General features: G+C 60.6%; 1 protein-coding gene across 7 annotated transcripts in view; it reads left to right on the forward strand.

The window, feature by feature from the left end:
- Positions 1-246: 246 nt before the first annotated feature.
- PITPNM2 (phosphatidylinositol transfer protein membrane associated 2) overlaps positions 247-22685 on the forward strand; it is a gene marked incomplete at both ends in the record, with an annotated part of 28199 nt that continues 5760 nt past the window's right edge. For 5 of the 7 annotated variants that reach the window (XM_084253836.1, XM_084253838.1, XM_084253837.1 and 2 more), the window contains 14 exons: positions 247-324; positions 9918-10132; positions 10343-10464; positions 12458-12685; positions 14432-14743; positions 15254-15349; positions 15992-16096; positions 16274-16344; positions 19076-19323; positions 19672-19861; positions 19966-20085; positions 20384-20601; positions 21013-21191; positions 22213-22383. In XM_084253836.1, the coding sequence (XP_084109962.1) occupies positions 247-324; positions 9918-10132; positions 10343-10464; positions 12458-12685; positions 14432-14743; positions 15254-15349; positions 15992-16096; positions 16274-16344; positions 19076-19323; positions 19672-19861; positions 19966-20085; positions 20384-20601; positions 21013-21191; positions 22213-22383 (2353 nt within the window). The remainder of the gene's footprint in view (positions 325-9917; positions 10133-10342; positions 10465-12457; positions 12686-14431; positions 14744-15253; positions 15350-15991; positions 16097-16273; positions 16345-19075; positions 19324-19671; positions 19862-19965; positions 20086-20383; positions 20602-21012; positions 21192-22212; positions 22384-22685) is intronic. The other 2 variants (XM_084253842.1, XM_084253841.1) reach the window with 2 other exon arrangements.

A 22685-nucleotide genomic window follows, 5' to 3' on the forward strand; every position in this document is an offset into this window, starting at 1 on the left:
CAAGATTGCTCGGCAACCAGGAAGGTGGACGCTAGGAGGTGAGGGAGCTCCCGGGGTGTCGGCGCGGGGCTTCCAGCCTGGGGCCCCAACTGTGAGCTGTTGCACCCCACCAGCCTTTGCAGAAAGTGACTCCCGGCTTCTCTCTCCCCAGGGGTCCTTGGTGAACTTTGGCATGGTGGTTTAAGGAGCCTCTCCTAGACGTTCCAACGTGCAGTTCCCCATCGACGGGAAGGCTCGGACTCCAAGATGATCGTGAAGGAGTACCGGATCCCTCTGCCGATGACCGTGGAGGAGTACCGCATTGCCCAGCTCTACATGATACAGGTGGGTGGCGGTGCCCAGAGGGCCCCCGGGGTGTCTGACCCTCAGCCCGCGACGGCAGTGGCCCTGCCTCTCCCGCACGCTGTTCACGGCGCCCGCAGTCCCGCCGCTCTCGGCATTTCACGCTGCTCCAGACATGTCCTCATGTTTAATCAGCTCAGGCTACCGTGACAAAATGCCCAGATGGGGCAGCTTAAACAACAGCTTTTATTTCTCACAGTTCTCCAGCCCAGACGTCCAAGATCAAGGTGCCTGTGGATTTGGGTCCCTGCTTGGCCTCTTCCCGCGTGCGGCGGCCGCCAAGGGACACCTTGTCAGTGTCCTCATGTGGGGGGTGCCAGGGGCTCTCTGGGGTGTCTTTGGGAAAGGGCACTGATCTTGTTGTGAAGCCCCCTGACCCCATGACCTGATCACCCCTGAGGGCCCGACCTTTCATCATTGGGGTTAGGGCTTCAGTGTGGGGGGGAAACAAGCATTTAGCCCACAGCACCCCCATCAGCCCGGCAAGAGGGTGGGAGGCGGCGGAGTCTGGGACTAGCCCAGGGTGCACAGGCTGGCTCGCGTGCCCGTCCGAGCTGCCCCGAGCTGCCTGTGGAATTGCTGTGTCAGCCATGCGACTCATTCACAGAGTTAGACGCGAGTTTGAGGTGACAGGCCAGAGAACACCCCCACTCCCCGGACATTGCCGGCCCCCCTGCTCGGTGTCCGACTCCCTTGAAGCATGGAGTTGGAGCCCCTGGGTCCCCAGAACCCAGGCCCAGATGTGACCGCGGCGCGCCTGCTGGGGCCCTGCTCCTGAGCCCCTCCCGCTTCCCTGGCGGCTTCTTGCCCCTGCAGGCACCCAGCCCTTTGCCTGTCGGCAGCTGTCTCTGCTGGAAGATGGAGGACGAGCCTGCCCCGGCCTCCCTGCCCCTCTGGGCTGGCCCAGGCACGCCCCACCTTGCTGCCTGGGCCTCCATCTTCACACTGGGTTTGCTCAGGGGGCTCCCACCCTTCAGCTGGGGCTAGGAGTTAGTTCCTTGCTCCCCGATGGAGCCGGACCCGCCCCACCCCACCCCCTTCTGGGAGGGGCTCAGCAAGGTGGGAGAATTGAAACCCCCTCCCTGCGGCAGGGGCTTGGCTGGGAAGAGAACAGAAGGCGAGCCCAGCCTCTCCTGGGCTGTTTGCTCCGAGCACCTTCCAAAGCGCCACTCGACTCCCTCTTGAACCACTTACCCTGTAATTACTCCTGAAGAGCGGGGAGCTTCCAGCAGCCCCGGCTCTGAGTGCGCTCGGGAAACCGCTCTACCCTCAAGGATCAAGCTGAGTAGCTGCGGGTCCTGTGGCTTCTTGATCCCCCCACAAGCTGGGATGCCCCGCCCTGGGGCAGCTCCCACTTGTGTTCGAGGCCGGGCGTCCGGGTCCACGGGGCCTGGCGTGCAGCTTCTAGGGTCTCCGGAGCTTTTTTGAAGCATATTTTGAGGGTTTTTTCTTTCTTTAATGTCAATCCTTGTGACTCTGACTGACGTAAAACATCCCCCGTCTCCCTAGGGTGCCAGTTGCAGGCAGCCCTGCCCATCATCTTTGAGGAGGGGCTCTGGGAGCTGACTCTGTCCCCTGGGCTGGTGGCCGCATGGACACCATCTCCAGTTGTCCCCGCAGCTCACTGCCCAAGCGCCGGCTCGGTCTGCTCACTGCCCACTGGGCTCGTTTCCGCTGCCCTGAGCTTCTGGGTCTTTCCTGAGCTCCTTCTGGGTGACTGTGTGTGTGTGTGTGCGTGCGCACGCGCGCGTCTGCTTCCTTGTGACAATCTTGAATCCGGTCCCCCTGGGAAGGGCATTCTGTTGGGAGGGGCGCGGTGGGGAGGCAGACTCAGCTCGGAGCATCAGGACCAGCTTCTTGGGGAAGGGAGGGTATGGTTGGAGTGCTCTGCTGGGCCAGGGGCACTTCTGCCTGGCGGGCAGCAGGGAGCCAGAGCGGCCACGAGCAGGTCCGTTTCCCCAAGTAGAAGAAAACCTGCTGGCCTGGGCGAAGGGAGCAGTGGGCAGCAGAGGGGGAATGGACGTGCCTCTCGCCTCCCCAGGCGCTGTGATTCCCCGTGTCCTTGCAGGCACTGTCTCCGGGCTGGGGTTCTGTGCTGTGTATCCCCACGGCTCCTTATCAGGGCCCCTCACCAAGAAGCGCCCCGAGTGCTGGGAGTCCCTGCAGCCAACCCCCACTACGCTGAGGCTCAGCATAGGCAGCTTGAGGCCTGCGTCCAGCACCCCATCCCCCCCCCGGCCCCGCCCAGCACCCGCTGCCCGTGTGCCAGAATCTGGAAGCAGCTCTGTCTGCACGGGGGGTTTGCGCTCCTTTGTTGAGTGTTTTGTTGTTGTTTGGATTGAGGTGAAATTCGCATAAACGTAACCATTTCAAAGTGAACAACTGAACTGAATGGCGTTTAGTGCATCGATCAGGTTCGATCAGGCTCTGGAGCATCCTCATCACCCCAGACAGGCCCCACACGCGGCAGCACCCACTCCGGCCTCTGCGCCCCCGCGCATGGCCACCGCCCATCTGCCTCTGCCTCTGGACGTTTCCTGGAAGTGACACGATACCACACGTGTCCCTCTTGTCCGGCCCTTTTCACCCAGTGGTCTGAGTCTGGGGTTTGCCCTATTTCAGTGGGTCCGCGCTCCCTTGTACCGGGCTGACTGCGCCCTCATCCGCTCACCTGCGGGTCCACCTTGGGGATGACATCTGCAGGCGAGTATCTGTCTGAGTCCCCCTTCTCAGTTTACCCCCAGAAGTGGGGTTCAACTTTTTGAAGGAGCCAGCAGACTGTTGTCCCCAGCCCCCTGCTCCACCTCCCCTACAGGTAAGCACACATATGCACACCTCTGCACGCATGTACGTGCACACATGTGTGTGCACCCAGTTCTCATCCACCCTGGAGAGGCCACAGTGCCCGAGGGCGAGCTTGACACAGGCTCGGCCCCTTCCTCGAGCTGGATGCCCCAGCACGCGAGGCCACCTCCCAGGCCTCCTGGGCCGCACAGGGGCTGCCCTTACCTGTGGCCTCACCAGGAGCTGGGGGGAGGCCCAAGCCTCCAGGTGACGAAAGCCCTGTAGGCCCCTGTGAAGGAGCCAGTGCCCCTCCAGGAGTTCTGCCAGTGTAGCAGGGGCCCTGGGCTGAGTGTGCTGTCTGGGCTGGCCTGGCCTGCGTGTGGGCAGTGTGGAGCTGGCAGAGGAGTTCTGCTGGGAGCCCTCGGGTTCAGCTCTGCCTTCTGCCAGCCACGCACAGCCTGGCTAGAGAGGGAGGCTGCCTGGAGCCTCGGCCCCTGGAGCGCTCTCCCTGCCCGCCCTGCGGCCCTGAGGGCTCTGCACTTGCTGGCAGGTTTGAGGACACCCACTGTCAGCCTCACAGGTGGGGGTGATGTGGCAGGCAGATGTTAGGTCAGGGAGAGAGGTGGTGTTTGGAAGCATTCTGGGGGGAAGTGTTTGTGAAGTGTGGAGGCTGGAGAGGCAAGCTCAGCCAGTTTGGATTTGGGGCTCACCGGAGCCCTTTCTGTCACTGGGCCACCCACTATCAGCCCGATTGCCCTCTACAGGACTCTGCCCATCCCCGGGCCGTCAGGATGCCCCTCTCTAGTGGCATTTGCATGCTTCCCATCCCACTGCGCCCTCTGCCTCCCCAGGCACCCTCTGCTCCAGCTCTGGCATTTGTCCTACCTGCTTCTGACCCCCGTTCCTGGGGCTCCTTCCGCCAGGACATGGAGCTGATGGGCAAGCACATTTTCCCCGCTGTGTGACAGTCTTGCTGGTGGGGACATGCATCACGCCCACCACTGGGCCTTCGCGTGTGTGGTCTGTCATATGTGGCCAACACAGCTGTCAGAACCCTGAGTGGAGGGCTGGCTTGCAGGGGTGAGTCCAGGGGGAGGTAGATGGGTGTCTGGCCCTGCACATAGGCTGGAGCAGCAAAGCTGGGGGTGGTGTTGACTGGGGCCTTGACCAGTGCCCAGGAGCTCATCCATTCCAAGCCAGGCCTCATGGGACAGCTGGTCCTTCCTGGAAGGCAGCTGCCCTTCATGGAAAGAAGAGCAAAACCTTAGTTCATGTCCCTCTGGTGGCCCTGACTCCTGGTCGAGCCACCTCCTGGTGAGGTTGTGAGTGAGATGGAATGGGTGCCCCTTCAAAGCACCGCCTCCCTCCCCTGGCCAGCGCTCAGTGTCGGTGTTGTAAAGGTTTTGTTTTTTCTTTTTCAAAAAGCCACTGTCCTGGCAGAGAGAGAGCTTTCCATCCCAGCAAATGCTGGCCCCTGGCTGCAGAGGCTGCATGGCCAGGACCCTGGACAGCTCTTGGTCTTGGCATCCTCTTCCTCGTCCAGTACCCCAGGCTAGGGCAGGCTGCTCTTCTGTCCACTCACCATCCCGGGTGCCCCTCCAGGTTTTGGTGGGTTTTAGCCTCGTTGGGTCTATGCTTTCTCTGCATCTGAGGTGGTGGCTCAGGCCCCTCCCAAGCAGCCTCTGGCCCCAGGGAGAGGGTATGGGGACCCCCACCCAGCCCTTGCAGGCAAAGTGGCCAGGGGTCACAGGTCAAGCCTCGCCCTGAGTGTGTGAATCCAGGGACCTAGGCCTGTCCTCCTAGGCCTGTCCTCCTGCCGATCAGCCGTCTCCCGGGGAGGAATGCAGGCTGCTTACGGGAGTGGTCGGCAGGGACGGCAGGGGCTTCCGGTGTGGGCAGAGAGTCTGGGGAGATTAGAGAAGAGCTAGTGGTGTGACTGAGACCCGCAGCTGTGCCAGGGAGGCCCTCCCCCTTGGATGCCGTGGCCAGAGGGGAGCCGGCGGCCAGCCTCGGATGCCAGATCCAAAGTTAAGGAAGGTGCCCAGGCTGGAGGTGACTGGTGACAGTTGGGACCGGAATCCACTTACTCATTTTTATTTTTAAATGTAAATTGTTTCTTTTGGAAGCAAGTAGGTACCTGTTTAAATGGGATATAAAACTTGTTCACACACTGTAGTCACCAGGATCCACATTCAAGTGCGGGCCGGTGCTTACCCGGCTCCGTCTGCGCGAGCACCGCAGTGCCTGCCACGGGGAGCTTGGCCCTTGCACCCGGGGCCTCTATCTCCTGCCACCCCCACTGGTGATGCTGGACACCCCGGGGCCCCCAGCCTGACCTGTTCCTTAACCCTCACCAGCCCCACAGAGCTGTTGGTGGTGTCCTCAGTATAGACGAGAGCTCAAGGCTCAGAGATGTCAAGGACCTGGCGGAGGACGCACAGCTGGTGCAGGGCTGCCGGGCTCCACCTGCAGAAACGGCTGTTGCCTCTTCCACCCAGCCCCTGCCTCCTCTGAAGTCACAGCTGTGAGGGTGGGAGCAGAGAGCCCGGGCTCTGACACTAAGATGCGGGAGGCCGGGCCGCGCTCCCCTGCAGGCTCCCTGGAGGACCTTCCTGAGTCTCAGGTGCTGGGGGGCCTTGGCTTCCTCAGCTGCTGGCCGCTTCCCACCCCCCTCAGCCTCCGGCTCCATGGGGCTGAGCCCCGTCTGCTTTCTCTCCTTCAGGCCGGCAGCTGTTGGGTTATGGCCCATCCCGCCCCAGGGTGAGCCTAATCACACCCCCGAGACCCTCTTTCCACACAGGCTCATGGTCTGAGGCTCCGGGTACCACGAATGTAGGGGAGGCCCTTCAGCCCACTGTGCTTGGTAGACCAAAGCCCCCGTCCCCACATGTTCTAGAAACTGAAACCAGAAAGAAGTGACTTGCCCAGGTTGGGGGAGATCTGGCAACAGCCAGAGGGTTTCCCTTGAGCTCATGCTGTGAGCAGGGCGGGCCCTGAGTGCTGCCCTTCAGTGACCAGTCACCTAGGCCAAGGCACACTGTGCCCACCTCCCCATCTGCGCATCGGGTGCACACGGCAGTGCGCTTTTTCTCACTGCAGGGAGTGAAAGAGGAGGCCCCTGCAGCACGTAGCACGGCCTCTGCGAAGTAGAACTCGTGTAAGACAGTGTCCAGGAAGAGATCACTGTTTGTTGCAGAGTTGGGGCCACATTCCAGGAGCTCCTTTCAAGAGGGTAGATGTCCCTGCTCTGACCCCATCTGTGGCCTCTACCCGGGTCTTGTTTGCTGAAGGGAATGGGGTTGCCCTTGGCCCGTGAGGATGGAGGGCGTCTTTGTGCCTGGGGCTCCGTGTGCGTGCTGTGGTGTGGGCCCCGGCGCCACCTGCTCTTCAGGAAGCTGACCGGAGATGGCCTTGGCGATGCCGTCACGTCACCATGGAAACAGGTGCTGGCTTAGGTCACAGCACCTGAGCCTCGGGGTTTTCTGCATCAGCAGAAACCGGAGCTTTTGGGCCCTGGGAGGACATTTGTGAGTGGCAGTGAGACACAGGGTACCCCAAGAGTCCCCCCCGCCCCCCCGCCCCCGCCCCCCGTCCAGGCAGTTCCCTTCCCACTGCCTCTAAATCTGAGTGCGCACACAAGGCAGGGTCAGGTTTTGTTTGTTCTGTTTTTCACCAGCTTTATTGAGATGGAAGTCACATACCACAGAATTCACACATTTAAAGTGTACGGTTTGGCAGTTTTTCGCATATTCATGGAGTTGTGAAACCTCCACCACAATTTAGAGCGTTTCCATCACCCCAAAAGATGTCACTCTCTAACTCCCCCATCCGCAAGCAACCCTTCATCTACTTTCTGACTGCCTTGGCCGTTCTGCCTCTGACTCCATTTGGGACATTTCACGCCAGCGGGCTCCCTCGGCACACGGTCCTCGGTGTCCGGCTCCCGGCACGCGCTCGAGGCCCATCCATGTGGGGCCTGTATCGCAGCTTCTTTCCTTGTTATGGCAGATTCCTGGCCCCTGGGTGGGTATCATTTATCTCTCAGTCCGTGGGTGTGTTTCACTGTGACTGATGCTGCTGTGGATTTCCGTGTTCAAGTTGCCGTGCACACCTGTGCTTTCGGTTTTGGGGGTGTACACCTGGGAGTGGAATGTCTGGGTCCCAAAGTAACTCTCCATTCCGCTTGTTCAAGAACTGCCAGACTCTTCCCCAGGGGACTGCCCCATGTCACGTTCCCACCAGCAGCGTCCGAGAGCAGCAGTTTCTCTGCATCCTCACCGCCACTCGTCACCACCCTTCCTTCCTAACCACCTCGTGGGTGTGAAGTGTCTCAGTTTTGATATATGTTTCCCTCAGGGTTAGTGACAGTCAACTTCTTTTTATGTTTTATGCTTATTGGCCATTTATTTGTCTTCTTTGGAGAGATGTGCATTCAATCTGTTAACCGTTTTTGACTTAGGCTATTTCTTTCTTTGCTGTAAGAGTTTTTATATATTTCGGACACAAGACCCTTATCAGATATAGTATTTACAAAAATCTCCCACTCTGGGGGTTGTCCTTTCGTTTTCTTGGTAGCCTCCTTTGATGCACAGAAGTTGTTTTGTTTCAATGAAGTCCAGTGCAGCAATTTTTATTTTGGTTGCTTGTGCTTCTGGTTTCACATTTAAGAAACTGTTGTGAAATCTGAGATCATAAAGTTTGTCCCTGTGTTTTTTCCTAAGAGTTTGTTACTTTTGTGCATTTGATCCATTTTGAGCTCATCTTTATATATGGTGTGAGGTAGTGATCCAGTTTCACGCTTCAACATGTGGGTATTCGCTTGTTCCAGCAGCACTTTTGGAAAGGCTGTTCATGTCTGTCCCCAACCCCTGCTACTACTGAATGGTCTTGACACCATTGTTAAAGACTGAAGATTAATGGACCATAAATACATAGGTTTATGTCTAGACCCTGGTCTCCGTTCCACAGAACTTTCTGTCCTAGGTCAGCTCTACACTGCTTTGTAGTAGTTAGTTTTGATATATGAGAGAGTGATTGCTCCAAGCTCGTTTTGTTTTTAGGTCATTTTATCTGTTTGAAATCCCTTACGATTTCCTATAAATTTTAACATCAGTTTTTGCCTAAAAGGCCGTTGGGCTTTTGATAGGAACTGCCTTGGATCAATAGATTGCTTCGGGGAATATTGACATCTTAATGATACTAACTTTTCTGTTGCGTGAACTCGATGTTGCAACTTTTCAACACACCAGTCTTTCACTGCCTTGGTTAAATTTATTCCTTGGTTCAATGTTTTGATGCTATTGTAAACAGGAATGATTTTTTAATTTCCTTTCTGCGTTGTTTGTTTCTGTGGGTTGGTTTTATATCTTGTGACTTTGCTGGATCTATTTATGAGGCCTAACACATTTTGGAGCGATTCTTTAGGCTTTTCTCTATATAAAATGATGTCATCTGCAGATTGTTTTACTTCTTCCCTTCCAATTTGGATGACTTTTTTTTGAGAAGTGTTTTGAATTCTTTATTTGATTGTATATATAAATCACACTAAAGCGCCTATCATTAAGTAAAAGACAGTGTTTTAGATACAGGGAATTTGAATTAAGTTGACATCATTAAGATCACAGATATAAAAATGGACATAGCTGGCTGGTCTTTAGCCCTTGCCTTTACCGAGCGAGTGAGTGCAGCTTGAAGCATGGGTGAGTCTTGCTCTACCCCATGAGACAGTGCAGGGATAGAATCCCATACGCAGTTATCTAAGTCTAAATATAAAGCTCCTTCTCCAGGTCTGGAGATGGCATTCCCAGCTCTGCCCAATGTTGCCAACCTCACCCAAACATATATTTAAAGTGATGGCACTTGGGCCTCCCTGGTGGCGCAAGGGGTTAAGTCTCAGCACTATGTAACTATCTGCAGCCACTGCAGCACGAGTTCAATCCCCAACCAGGGAGCTACGCACATGGCGCAGCAGACCTCTCCTGTCTCTCTGCTGCTCCCCTCAGCAGTGTATTTCAGTACATCTGCTTGTTCTGCTCCCCGCTCTGTCTCTGATGAATCCTCTCACCCCCTACACCTCTGGCCTGCACCCCAGCTCTTGTATGCATAAATAAATAAAATAACCTTTAAAAAAAATAGACACCACTTGCTGAGCTGCAGTCACTGTCAGAATTCAAAACGCCTGTCCTGTTCATTCAACCACAAGACAATCTTCTTTAAACAAGGACTGTCCAGCTAAAAGAGTCAGCCACTTGGGGTCTGAATTCTGGTGAATGCGAGCCACTTTAACATGGCCCACCTGGAAGAGCCGGGAGGCATTTCTGTTTCGTAATAAATAAGGCAGAGCCAGCGGTTACGCATTAGTGGCTTTTTTGAGGTGAGCCGCCACCCTGGCCTTCCCGCCTTTCCCAGCCGAGATCCTTGCTGTCCCCGGGAGGTGCTGTTTTGGGACCTCCACACCTCATTGGTGCCTTTGTTCTCGTTGGCTGGATGCCTCTTGCCATCTCTCCTTGCCCAGTCCCTCTGGCTGGGGCCTCCAGTGCAGTGGATAGGAGGGTGTCGGCGCCCCCTCTTCCTCCTGCTCCAGGGAACACTCTCAGCCCGGGGCGGAAGGAGGGGATGCTGAGGCTTGGGGGGATCCCTTCAGCCTCCTGCAGAGGTGATGAGGAACGCAGAGCCTGGGTCTGGCCTTAGGGGTCCTGAAGGGACTGGGAGGGGAGGCTGGGAGGCCTCCTGCGCCCCTCTTCTGCGGGGCACTCTGGCCCCCGCTCATGGAGGGCGCTTTTGTCCCGCAGAAGAAGAGCCGCAACGAGACATTTGGCGAAGGCAGCGGCGTGGAGATCCTGGAGAACCGGCCGTACACCGACGGCCCCGGCGGCTCCGGGCAGTACACGCACAAGGTGTACCACGTGGGCATGCACATCCCCAGCTGGTTCCGCTCCATCCTGCCCAAGGCGGCCCTGCGCGTGGTGGAGGAGTCCTGGAACGCCTACCCCTATACCCGGACCAGGTGGCCGCCCCGCCCCGCCCGCGCCCCCGCGGGTGCCCGCACCACCAAGTCCCGGGGTCAGGGCCGGGGCTCGGACATCGCCCGCCCCACCCGCCTCCTCCCATCTGGGCCCCGCCCGGACCCGGCCTTGCCCGTCTGCCCGCAGGCTCTGGCCCGGACGTCCCACACCGCGCTCGCCAAGTGCAGGCCCTGACGCTGGTTTCCCCACAGGTTCACGTGCCCTTTCGTGGAGAAATTCTCCATCGACATCGAGACCTTTTATAAAACTGATGCTGGAGAAAACCCCGACGTGTTCAGCCTCTCTCCCGTGGAGAAGAGCCAGCTGACCATCGGTAACCGCGCGCCTCCATGCTCCCAGCGGGCTCCCCTGCCCGTGGGCCCCCCGGCCCTGCCCTTGGCTCCGGGCCCGGCAGGCTAGGAGAGGCTTTCCCCCCTGGACTCCCCTTGCTCTGCCCCTTCCAGGTGCCCCATCCCCAGAAAGCACATGTGAGCTCTGGGGGTGTCTTAGGCTGGCTGCCCCAGGGGGTGCAGTGGACTCGTGGGTCCTGGTCGAGTGGTCTCCACTCTACTCCCCTCCCATTGACTGCCATGCTGGAAACAGACCCCCCCCTTTTTACATTTTCGAGAGAGGCCAGAAATCAGGATTTTCATGCAAAATTTCCCTCTACCTGAATGTTGGCAGTAATTAGTTCTTACAAACCTTTGCAAGGAAACGTGTGTCGGCTAAGCAAACACACCTGTGGGCCAGCTGTTTGTTGCCCCAGGTCTGCAGCCGCTGGCTTCCAGGCCCACAGGGGCGGGCCGCTGGGGAGGCACCAGGTGCACGGCTGACCTTGGACAGCACCCCAGGCGCCTGAGGACACCCCACTCTGCCTCCCTCCTGCTGCAGCTTTGGAGCTTTCAGGTCTCCCAGGGGGTTGGAAGCTCTATTGCCAGGGCTGAGCCACTTAAATCCCAAAGCTCATTGTTTCATGTCTGGAGGCCAGAAGTCCAAGGTCAAAGTGCTGGCAAGTTGGCTCCTCTAGGGTCACTGAGGGGGACTCTGTTCCGTGCCCCTCTCCCAGCATCTGGGGGTTGGTGGCGACTCGGACCTTCCTTGGCTGTGGCTCGGCGCCCCAGGGACCTTGCCTCCCTCCTCACAGACCTTCCCTGGTGCCGTGGCCATGCTGGGCGCCCCCTTTCGTAGGCACAGCAGGCACGCGGGAGCCAGGCCCATCCCAGTGACCTCATTTCAGTTTATTGATTTGTTGAAGACCCTGCCTCCAAGTCAGCTCGCATTTTGAGAGGTGGGGGTCAGGACTCTAGCATATGAGTTTGGGGTGGCAGGGGGACAGTTTCTGCCCATACAGCATGCAACAGACCCCCCGCAGCTCTTGCCCGACCAGCCCTGGCCCCAGCTTCCTAAGGCACATCCCGGTCTTGGTGGCCTGTCCCCTGCAAGCCCCACTCCAGGCTCGGTGCAGGCAGGCCAGGGCCTGGGGGCAACGTCCCCGCACGTCTGAAACAGGTGCTCTCTGAGCCACACGGCCTGTGCTAGGTTCCTTCACAACAAGGGTGTAACCGGCCCTGTCTGACACTCAGCCGGGTCAGGAGCAGGCACACAGGGCGGCTTCACTTCCTGGGGCAGGAAGCACGTGACCAGAGATGGCCTGGCCCAGGTCCTCCCCAGTCGCCCGTCAGGTGCTGCCGCCCCCCGTCCTGGTTCCCACATACCCAGCTCTGTGGCCTCTGGGGCCCCTTGCAACCAGGTCCAGTGCCGGCCTGGCCCTCCAAGCCTGTCTTTCAGTCTCCTCCCTCTGTCTTGGAGGGTGTTCCTTGCAGGCCTGCACCCCTCACCCTGACCCCGGGAGTAGCTCTCCTCCCCTGCATCCTGCCCCTGCCCTCGCGTACACCCAGGCTGCCCCTGGCCCCCCCACCTCTCCGCAGGCGTCACCTTCTCCACCTCAAGGCTCTGCTCTGTAGCTGGAGCGCCATCTCTTCTGGAAGCTCTTCCCAACCTCTACCCGCTTCCCCCTTCCCCTCCTCAGTGGGAAGGAGGGTGCTCTCCCCCATCCCCCTGCTTCCTCAGCACATCTCCCCATAACTTGCTTCGTGCACTGGAATGTACCAAACAGGGTTTGCCAAAACGACGTGAAAAGGCAACAAGGAAAGATGCAGGCCCCGCGGTCCGGGGATCAGGGGCAGAGTGGCCGGGAGCATCACCCTCAGCCCCGTGTCTGACCCAGAGCCCCACGAGGATGTGGGGTGGGGACACGGGGCGAGAGAGACGGGGTCGAGCAGGGGAGGCCACGGTCAGACAGTCGCCACTCGAGCATCTCCCTGCAGACCTGATCGACATCGTCAAGGATTCGGTGCCCCCCAATGAGTACAGGCCGGAGGAGGACCCCAAGCTGTTCCACTCAGTGAAGACGCAGCGGGGGCCCCTGTCGGACAACTGGATCGAGGAGTACAAGCAGCAGGTGTGCCCCCTCATGTGTGCCTACAAGCTGTGCAAGGTGGAATTCCGCTACTGGGGCATGCAGTCCAAGATCGAGCGCTTCATCCACGACACGGGTGAGCCCCCGCCCCCGCCACACCTCTGCGGCCTGTCCTGTGCCCCCTGCTCCCAGGTCCTCCCCGAGCCTGCGTGCGCTTGAGTGCTTGCAGCACGTGTGGCCCCTGAGATGTGAGGGGCCCGGCCCTGTGCAGACACTCCCGGCTCGTTTGTGTCTGCAACATGCAGCACCCCCCTCCCAAGGGGGCCAGCCCCAGGGGCAGCTCCCTGCTGCTCACCAGGGTCTCCGCGCCCAGAGGCCCAGACTCCAGGCCCTGCCCCTCCCCTGTTGCACTGGGTGCTCCAAGGGCCACGTCTTGTACATCAAAGCGTCCTCACATCCTGCCGCCTGGCTGGAGCAGGTGACCAGGGAACAGGGGCCCAAGATGACTGGGGTTCCTGCCCGCAGGTGCTGACCCAGATGCTCCCTCCCCTAGAGCCCTCAGCTCCGTGGCTTTGCCCAGGTCACAGCACGGGGAGCTGGATGGGGGCTGAGCACAGCTGCCCTGTTGGCTCTGCATGAGTCCGACAGCTCGCAATAAGCCGAGACGGTGGGAGTAGTGGTCGGAAGCCCGGCCTCACCCCAGGGCACCTGCTCCAGCCTCCCAGGGCATCTCATCAGTGAGGGCGCTGGCCAGCCCCAGGGTGCCAGGCCCAGCGCAGGCTGCAGGGCACACAGGCTGTCCTGGCTGAAGGCCAGCACCCCAGGAGTGGGTGAGCATAGTTTCCCTGGGAGCTGTAGCGTTAGCAAGGCCTGCTGGGGAGACAAATAGCCTGGGAGTGGGCACAGCTGACAGGGAGGGCTGTCAGAGAGACTAACCTGGGGCCAGGGAGTAGCCTGACCTCTGGGAGAAATCAGAAACCAGAAGATGGGAGCCTGGAGACCCCAGGACTTCCTTCTTAGCTTGGTTCCCTGGAGAAACTCAAAGGCACATTCTGGATTGTTCAGCAGATTTGTGCAAGCAAAGGAACAAACAAACAGTGAATGTGAGCCAAAGGCCCATTGGCAGGAGAAAGAACAAATACTGGGTTCTTTTAAAATGTGGTATCTCTCACAAATAAACACCCACAGCAGGACACCCCTCCTCCCTCCTCCCCAGGCAGAGGGCAAAAAAGTGCAGCTTGTGACTCTGCACGCTGACAGCCCTGGCGGGGAAGCGCAGGTGTGGCTGACCCCAGAGCAGAGGTGGCTTGCGAGGCCTGACACAGACCACACTTGCCCCGTCCTAAGAGAATAGTTCCATGAGCCCTAGTACATTCTTGGTCCCGAGCGCAGTTCTAGAACATTCCACCACCCCAGCATCTTTCGTTCCTGTTCACAATCACCCCCTCTATCACCCCCGCCCAGATAATCCTCATCTGCTTTCTATCTTAACAGTTATTATTCTTCATGCCTTAAAAGCCATCTTATTATTTTATGCAGGTAATATGTTCTATTAAAAGTATCTTTTTTAAGGAAAAAAAGGCCAACCTGTTTAGAACGTGAACTCTATTTTCCATGAGAAATTCAAGTGTAAATACCGAGAGAGGAGGCTCAAGGGGAGTGACCCTCCTCCCCTGCTTGCCCCCCAACCCAGGGCAGGGATCCCCCAGAACTCAGTGCGGCCTCCCAGCAGACAAGATCCAGTTACAGACCTAGCGTGAGCCTGAGAGCCACTGTGAGCCAGCCCTCCCTGCATGGGGAAACCGAGGCTTGGGCTCAGTGATGCTGGAGGCTGCGGGCAGCACCCGGCATCAGCGCTGCCCCTCCGCTCCCCACCCTCCAGGCCTGCGGAAGGTGATGGTGCGGGCCCACCGGCAGGCCTGGTGCTGGCAGGACGAGTGGTACGGGCTGAGCATGGAGAACATCCGGGAGCTGGAGAAGGAGGCGCAGCTCATGCTGTCCCGCAAGATGGCCCAGTTCAACGAGGAGGACGAGGAGGCCGCCGGGCTGGCCACAGAGGAGGTGGCCAGGAGCCCGGCCTCTGGGGAGTCCCCCCCGCCCAGCAGCAGCAGCAGCGGGGAGCCCCTGGCCGGCCGGGGCCTGAAGAAACAGTGGTCCACGTCCTCCAAGTCCTCGCGGTCGTCCAAGAGGGGAGGTGAGCGACACCTGACTGCCAGGCCAAGGCCCCTGCCTCTCCTTGCCTCATTCCCCCGGCCCCATGGGCCTCTGTCTCTGGAGACAGGCGCTGCTCCCCACGGCATGGGCCACGCCCAGAGGGGCCTGAGCCTTGTCCTCCACCTCAGTGTGAAGCCCAGGGCGCCTCCGCCCCCTGCAAATCCCCAGATTCCCCTCCACAGCCTCATAAGGCAGAGAGGCCAGGGCCGCCTGGGGACGCTGCCCCAAGCCTCTCCCAGGACCAGGGTCTGCACATCCAGAACGTCCACCCTTCCCTCCCCATGTTCTCCCCATGCAATTCGGTGGTGCCAGATGGGCTAGGGGGCCCATCTTGAAAGTTCCGGAAGCTTCCATGAAGATAAGTCCCAGCTGCTCCGGCCCTTCATTTCTTTTCGAGCCACCCCCCTCCTCCACCAGGGAGCAGCCTGGGTGGGGCCCTGCCCCCTTGAACCCCCCTGTTGGGGCCATCAGTCTGGATTTTGCCTTCCAGCCAGTCCTTCCCGCCACAGCATCTCCGAGTGGAGGATGCAGAGCATCGCTAGGGACTCGGACGAGAGCTCGGACGACGAGTTCTTCGACGCTCACGGTGGGTAGGCTCCTGGGCATGCGGGGAGCCTTCCCGGGAGGGGCTCAGGCAGGGGCCTGAGGGGCTGAGCTTTGGGAAGTCCTGGGTGGACGGCACGATGGGATGAGATGAAGCCACCAGGAGGCCAGGTCCCTAGAGGCTGGGGTCTCAGGGCCCCCTAGCCAGGCCTGGCAGGTGGGGACCATTCTTTCAAATTGCCCCAAACAGGATCTACAGTCTGACTTCAGCTTTTTCCCATGTGCGAATTTATGCCTCTAAGAAGCTTTACAAAAACAAAACTTCTTGCAATTTTCTAATTTTTTGTAATCGCCTCACTTTTTCGTGATTAAATGAATGCACATTTAATGTGAATGCTCTAGAAAGTGCAAACAAGCAGAAAATACGGGTAGTGCCCATTTTCCACCAATCTCAAAACCAGCTCAGCGTGCACACAGCCAGGTGAGCCAGCCATCTGCTCTGGGAAGGTTCCAGAACCACCCTTGCCATTGGTCTTGGGGCTGGCTGATAAGCACCAGGAGACAGGGTCCAGTGTGTGGCTGAGGCAGGTCGCTGCTGACTCCCCACTTCTGGAAGCCAGGCCTCCCGGGGGCCTCCTGCCCATCCCTCGAGTGCGGTGCTGAAGCCCCTGTCTCTGTCCTCCAGAGGACCTGTCCGACTCAGAAGAAATGTTCCCCAAGGACATCACCAAGTGGAACTCCAATGACCTCATGGACAAAATCGAAAGCCCTGAGCCAGAGGACACACAGGGTAATGGCTGCAGGGCCAGGGGCCACCGGGCCGGGCTGCTGCAGGGGTTGAGCCCCTCTGACCCAGCTTCCTCGAGGTGCTGGGCACCAGGGGTGGGGGAACACCTGAACCCCTATTGTTCTGTGGGCTGGGGCTGCCTGGCCACCCTCGCACTCAGCCCTGTCCTCCGTGTTGCAGATGGCCTGTACCGCCAGAGGGCCTCCGAGTTCCGGGTGGCCTCCAGTGTGGAGCAGCTGAACATCATTGAGGTGGGTGCCTCAAGGGGTGGGGGTGGGGCACAGAGGACCCAGGGCAGGGGCAGGGTGTACAGGACAGTCCCGTGGGGGCTCCAGGGGCAAGCGTGGCAACCACCACCTCACATCCACATTGGACCTGGGTGCCCTTCGAGAGAGGGTCCTCCTCAACTTGTCACTTCCACCCCCCGAAACCAGCAGGGCCTGCAGACAGCCCCCTAGGACCCACCCCTACCCGTGAAAAGTAAAAGGAGACGTTTGTAAATTCCAGAGCAAAAGTAAGGTCTCCTGTACCTTGTGCCCAAACTGTCTGCTGAGCCTGAAGAAAATAAGATGGAAGGGGAGGAAGCAAAAGCCAGCTGCCGCCACCCTGCCCCGAGGCAGGGGTGCTCTCGGTGTCCAATAAAGCTGTCTTGGCCCAGCGACTGTGTCCGCTTTGGGGGTTCTTTGCCTGGAGTGCACGCCCCTCTCCTCTGCCTGTGGGCGGTCAGAGCTGTTTGCACTGGGGCAGGAAGCGGGGCCGAGCTGGGCGGTGCAGGCCATGGACCCTGTGCCAGTTCGGGGCGCTGCCATCCAAAGCAAGTTCCTTTGTTTGTGGTAACCCCCAAAGCAGAGCCTCCTCTCCCGGCCTTGCAGAAGAGGGGTGGCTTTATGGAGACACTGGTGGGGCCCGCCTGGCTCTCCAGAGCTGCCCCCGCCGTGGTAGCCTCAAGCCGCCCCAGGTGGAGATGGCACCTCCGCGGGGACTCGGGACCCCTGGGGAGTTTGCATGGGGGACAGCCACACCACCCTCCCCCCTTGGGGTTTTCTTCTTGAAGAGCTGAGCGGGCTTTTCCAGAAGGCTAATGGGGAAGGAGGGGCAATGCCTTCCAAGTGCTGATTAACGATGAGGGAGAACAAACGGAGCCCACTCCCCACCTAGGCGCACACAGCTCTGACGCCCCCCGGGAGGACAGACAGGCCTCAGCTCCAGATCTGCTTCGGGATGTGCACGGGGTCCTGTTCCGATTCTGGGGCACTGCCATCCAAAGTCAGATTCTGTTGCCTGCAATGACCCCCAAACCGGAGCTTCCTCTCCCCTCCTGCAGGAGGGGCTTTATAGAAACACCCATGGGGCCCCGGCTCTCCAGAGCTGCCCTCACAGCCTCCGGGGCACTCTTCCCGCCGCCAGGGTGTGCCCTGGAGACAGGAGGCTGGATGGGAGGGCAGCTGTGTCTTGGACCTGCTTCTGCAGCCCAGACCAGGCCCGGCCTCCTTGCCAGGCCCAGCAGACGAGCATGGGTGGCTCTCAGCCCCCACGGCCAGCGGTGGCCAGTCTGTCCTGGGAAACCCAGAATGTGCAGACTCCTCCTCCCGGCAGGTGACAGGTGACAGGAAGGCTGTGGGAGGGTTCCTCACGAGTCCTCCCCTCACTGGGTGGGGAAAGCCCTTGGCTCCTTGGCAGCGCCGTCCTGGCCTGGGTCTGGGCAGCTGGTAGCCCCACCGTGCTCTGAGCAATGAGTTCGCTCCTGCCCAGGTGGGCCAGGGACAACCCACAGGTGGGCACAGGAGTCCGTCCTAAGCTCTTCTGGGTGTGGGGTCCTGATCATGCCTCGGGGCTCACGACAGGCCAAGGGCCAGCCTCCTCTGGGGGTGGGGGCAGCCAGCCTTCCCACCACTTCTGCCAGCCCACCAGCCGCCCACCCTCCCAAAGCCCTCCACTGTGGCTCCCGCCCAGCCCATTCCCAGATATCTCCCAGTGGCCTTGCCAGCCCCCGGGCCCACCCAACTCTTGGACTCTGCACTGACACTGGGTCCTGCTGCTGCCCCACCTCCCACCGTCTGGTCACCCCATTCAGGGCCAGCTGTCCCCACATGGGCCCGCCAGGGGCTTCAGCCCCTTGGTCCTGTCTCTCTCCATACCCCCAACATAATGCAGACTTGACAGTTACCAGTGGGACCCACTAAGGCACCAAGCCCGGCCTCCCAGTCACACATCAGAAGCTGGGGGCTGGGTGGTGCCTGGGAAGGGATGACAGCCTGGGCTGGAGGCATGCAGAGTTGGCAGCAGGAGCGCCAGGTTCTGGCCCAGCTTGACACTGACGTGCTGGGTGACGTGCTAAGTCCCTGGCCTCTCGGGGCCATTGCCTTGCTGTGTGCAAGTCTTGGGTCTTGCTTTGACCTTGTGAGCAGGAGGAGGAGGAGGGGTCATTGCCCCCTACAAATGAGGGGGTGTTGAGTAGGCACACCCGCAGTGTCCCCCTGCTCTGGGACGCAGGGATGTCTCTGTTCTTGAAGACGCTGGGGATGGTGAGAGTCCAGCACTGGCAGGGCCTGGGGCGTGGGGATGCCCTGTATGGATGTGGCGGGGAGCTCAGAGCCGTGCCAAGGGGTGGGGGTGGGCTCACTGCTCACTCTGGCTGAGATTGCCTCAGACACGGACGCTCGGGATGGGGCTGAGCCGCTGCCTCCTGCCCATGGCCAGCGCCCTGGTCACCCTGGCCCTGTGTGTTCCCTCCGCGTGTCCTCTGTGCCCCTGGTCAGGCTGGCAGGCAGAGAAACAGGGCTTCGGGGAGGAGAAAAAGGACCCTCTCTGTCTCCTCGGGAGCGGGAAAGATTAGAGCAGCCGACCCCAGGCCTGTAGCTGAAGCACAGAAATTGGAGTTCTCGGGGGGCAATCGGTCGAGACAGGCTTCCCCCCAGGGCAGCGGGGGCCTTGGCGAGTGGCTGAGGCTTGGGGAGCTCACACCCATCCTCGCCCGCCCAGGACGAGGTCAGCCCGCCACTGGCCGTGCCGCCCTCCAAGATCCACGTGCTGCTGCTGGTGCTACACGGGGGTACCATCCTGGACACGGGCGCTGGGGACCCCAGCTCCAAGCAGGGTGACACCAACACCATGGCCACCGTGTTCGACACGGTCATGCGGGTGCACTACCCCAGCGCCCTGGGCCGCCTCGCCATCCGCCTGGTGCCCTGCCCGCCCATCTGCTCCGATGCTTTCGCCCTCGTCTCCGAGTGAGTACGCCGGCCTCGGTCAGCAACCTTCACCCCAGGTGCCGGGACCCCACCCCCATTCACGCCGCTCTTCCTGGAGGCAGCAACACCTACGCACTGACTGAGCTTAGAGCCCCGAGGGCCCGCCCAAAGCTGAGCCTCAGTTTCCACAGCTGTGATGTAGGGATGCTGTCCAGCTCTGAGGTCCAGGCTCTTAATCTCTGGTCCTGCTCCCGGGCCAGAAGCTGGGTCACAGCTAAGGCTCCCAGGGTGGCCGGCGGCTCCCGTCTGCCTTGCCGCCTAGGCCAGGGGAGACAGACCTCTGGGCTGAGCAGGGTCACCTCTCTCCTGACCGGTCCCTTCCCCCAGCCTCAGCCCCTACAGTCACGACGAAGGCTGTCTGTCCAGCAGCCAGGACCACATCCCCCTGGCTGCCCTGCCCCTGCTGGCCACCTCTTCGCCCCAGTACCAGGAGGCCGTGGCCACGGTGATTCAGCGGGCCAACCTGGCCTACGGGGACTTCATTAAGTCCCAGGAAGGCATGACCTTCAATGGGCAGGTGAGTCACAGAGTGGGGTGGTGGGGGACAGGCAGCAGAGCGTCGGGGTGGGGGGTCTCTCCCCAGCCAGCAGGATGGCGCTCAGCCCCACACCCCTCCCCCAGGTCTGCTTGATCGGCGACTGCGTCGGGGGCATCCTGGCGTTTGACGCCCTGTGCTATGGGAACCAGCCGGTGTCCGAGAGCCAGAGCAGCAGCCGCCGGGGCAGCGTAGCCAGCGTACAGGTAGCAGCTCCCATGGTCCCAGGGCAAGGCGGTGCGGTGCCGGGAGGGCTGGAGGGGTCTCTGGGCTTGCCAGAGGACAGAGGATGCCAAGTCCCTCACCTGGCAGGCGAGGAGGGCCTGTGGGAGCCAGGCTAGGCCAGGTGCAGCACCGGAGTCGCGGCTCTCCCTTCTCTGGCTTGGCAAGAAGCTGTCTGGGCAGCGGCCTCTGGGCTTGGACTCGGGCAGGAGCACCCAGCTCCCAGGATACTGGAGGGGTAGGCCTGTGGTCACATCAGTGAGCCTGCTTGGGCCGTTCCAGGACACTGACCTGCTGTCCCCTGGGATCCTGGTGAACGCGGCGCACTGCTCTGGCGGTGGCAGCGGCCTGGAGAGCAGCCGGCACCTGAGCCGCAGCAACATCGACATCCCTCGAAGCAATGGCGCCGAGGACCCCAAAAGGCAGCTGCCCCGCAAGAGGAGCGACTCATCCACCTACGAGCTGGACACCATCCAGCAGCACCAGGCCTTCCTGTCCAGGTGGGCAGGGCTGCGGGGGCCTGGGACCCTGAGACCCACTGCCAGGTGAGGCCAGGGCTGTGGCGGGGGAAGCTGAGAATGAAGATGCAGACCAGGCCTTACCTGTGGCCACTGTGATCCTGGTAGTCACCAGCTCTGCCCTGGGAGGCCCGGGCTGGCCCACACTCTCCAGCCAGGAGAAAGTGGCTTGTCGAGTGCAAGGGACATCTTGAGGTGGGGGAGCACTCTCCTGAGGGTGGAGGGGTGTGGCAGAGATGGGCAGCTGGCCCAAGGCACTGACCTCCTTAGACAGGTTGGGACTGGCTGTCACCAGAGGTGACCCAGACAGGAGGCACACGGGGCAAGGCTTGCCCAAGCCCGAGGGCTAGCCCAAGCAGGGCGGGCGTGAGCTCTCGTGTGCCCCATCTGCAGCCTCCACGCCAGGGTGCTGAGGACTGAGCCCGGCTCCCGCCGCTCGAGCAGCTCCACCATGCTGGACGGTGCGGGGGCGCTGGGCAAGTTTGACTTTGAGATTGCCGACCTCTTCCTCTTCGGGTGCCCACTGGGGCTGGTCCTGGCCTTGAGGAAGACTGTCATCCCCGCCTTGGATGGTGAGAGCCCCATGGGGCCAGGGTGGGGTACATGAGCTGGACAGAGGACCTTGGTGGACCCCTATCATGAGCCCGTGGCCACATCCCAGGCCCCTTCCCATGTCACCCCCAGGGCCAGATGGAGGCACCCCCAGTCTCCCTAGTCCGAGGTCCCACCGTCAGGAACACGCTCTTAGACACCCTCTCAAAACCTCCACGAGCAGCGGCCTCCCAGCCCTGGGGGTGCCGCTTTACACTGCTCCAGAGACCCTGGTGACCGCAGCGGGCTGGCCGTTTGGCACCCCCCGGTTAAGAAGGGAGCCATGGAGGCAGTAGAGGCCTGTGCAAAAGTGCACAGAAGCTTTGGGACAGCGGTTATGGTGACGTTATCTGTAAAGAAAACTCAGAATCAACTTCAGCTTCCATCAGAGGAGAGCGGAGCTGGTCAATAAATTCTGGCTCAGACAGGTGAATCTGCCCGCCCCCCATTTAAAAATAATGGGGCGGAATCAGGGGTACGGAGCAAAGGCTCCGACATTTTTGTGATAAATGGGGCAGGGGACAAAGTTCCAATCACAGGGCGTGCACACCTATTGGTGTGTGTTTTGATCAAAGAGGCACACGCTACCCGTAGTTATGTCCGCCGTCCTAGCAACCGGGTGCGGCCCGGACGGGCTTAGCACAGCAGCCCAGTCGGGCCAGCTGCGGCCTGGCCGGTTCCGGCCACACAGCTGGGCCGCACCTGCCCTGACGGCGGCCCGGGAGATGCTCCGAGCGCTGGCGGCCTGGGCTGGAGGGCAGCCTTCTCCCCTCTGGACTCAAAAAGAGTCTTTACCGCGACCGTAATAGTTGTTTTTTCATTAAAAAAAAAACAAAAAAAACAAACGGGTTCGCAAAGGGGAAGGCCCCAAACAGACCCCAATTTGGGGTTTTTCCATGTCCCAGCCCTGGGCGTCCCCCACCCACCCCTGCTGTCCCACGGCTCAGGCCCCCTCCCCTTGGGCGGAGCTGACTCTGGGACTGACCGCCGCCTGCCCCCCAGTTTTCCAGCTGCGGCCCGCCTGCCAGCAGGTGTACAACCTCTTCCACCCCGCCGACCCGTCGGCCTCGCGCCTGGAGCCGCTGCTGGAGCGGCGCTTCCACGCCCTGGCACCCTTCAGCATCCCCCGCTACCAGCGCTACCCGCTGGGCGACGGCTGCTCCGCGCTGCTGGGTGAGCCCCAAGCCCCGCCGGAGGCAGGGGGGGCGGCCCCTTCTGCGCTGGCTACCCCGTGTGTGTGCGGGCGCCCCGGCCCCCCACCAAGCCCAGCGCGGCAGGAGCGACGGGTCTCACGGGCCAGGGACCGGGGACCAGGCTCCACTCCCCACTGCCCCATGAACTGGGGACCCCAAGGGGCATGGCCGGCCCTGGGCTGGGCCCATGACCTGAGGACAAGGCAGGGGGGCGGCAGGGAGTGAGCGCGAGGGCCCCGTGTCCGCTCAGGCCCTGGCGTGTGTCCTGGAGTCTCGTCACGT

Source organism: Talpa europaea (genome assembly GCF_964194135.1).
Source record: "Talpa europaea genome assembly, chromosome: 14".
NCBI classification, from domain to species: Eukaryota; Metazoa; Chordata; class Mammalia; order Eulipotyphla; family Talpidae; genus Talpa; species Talpa europaea.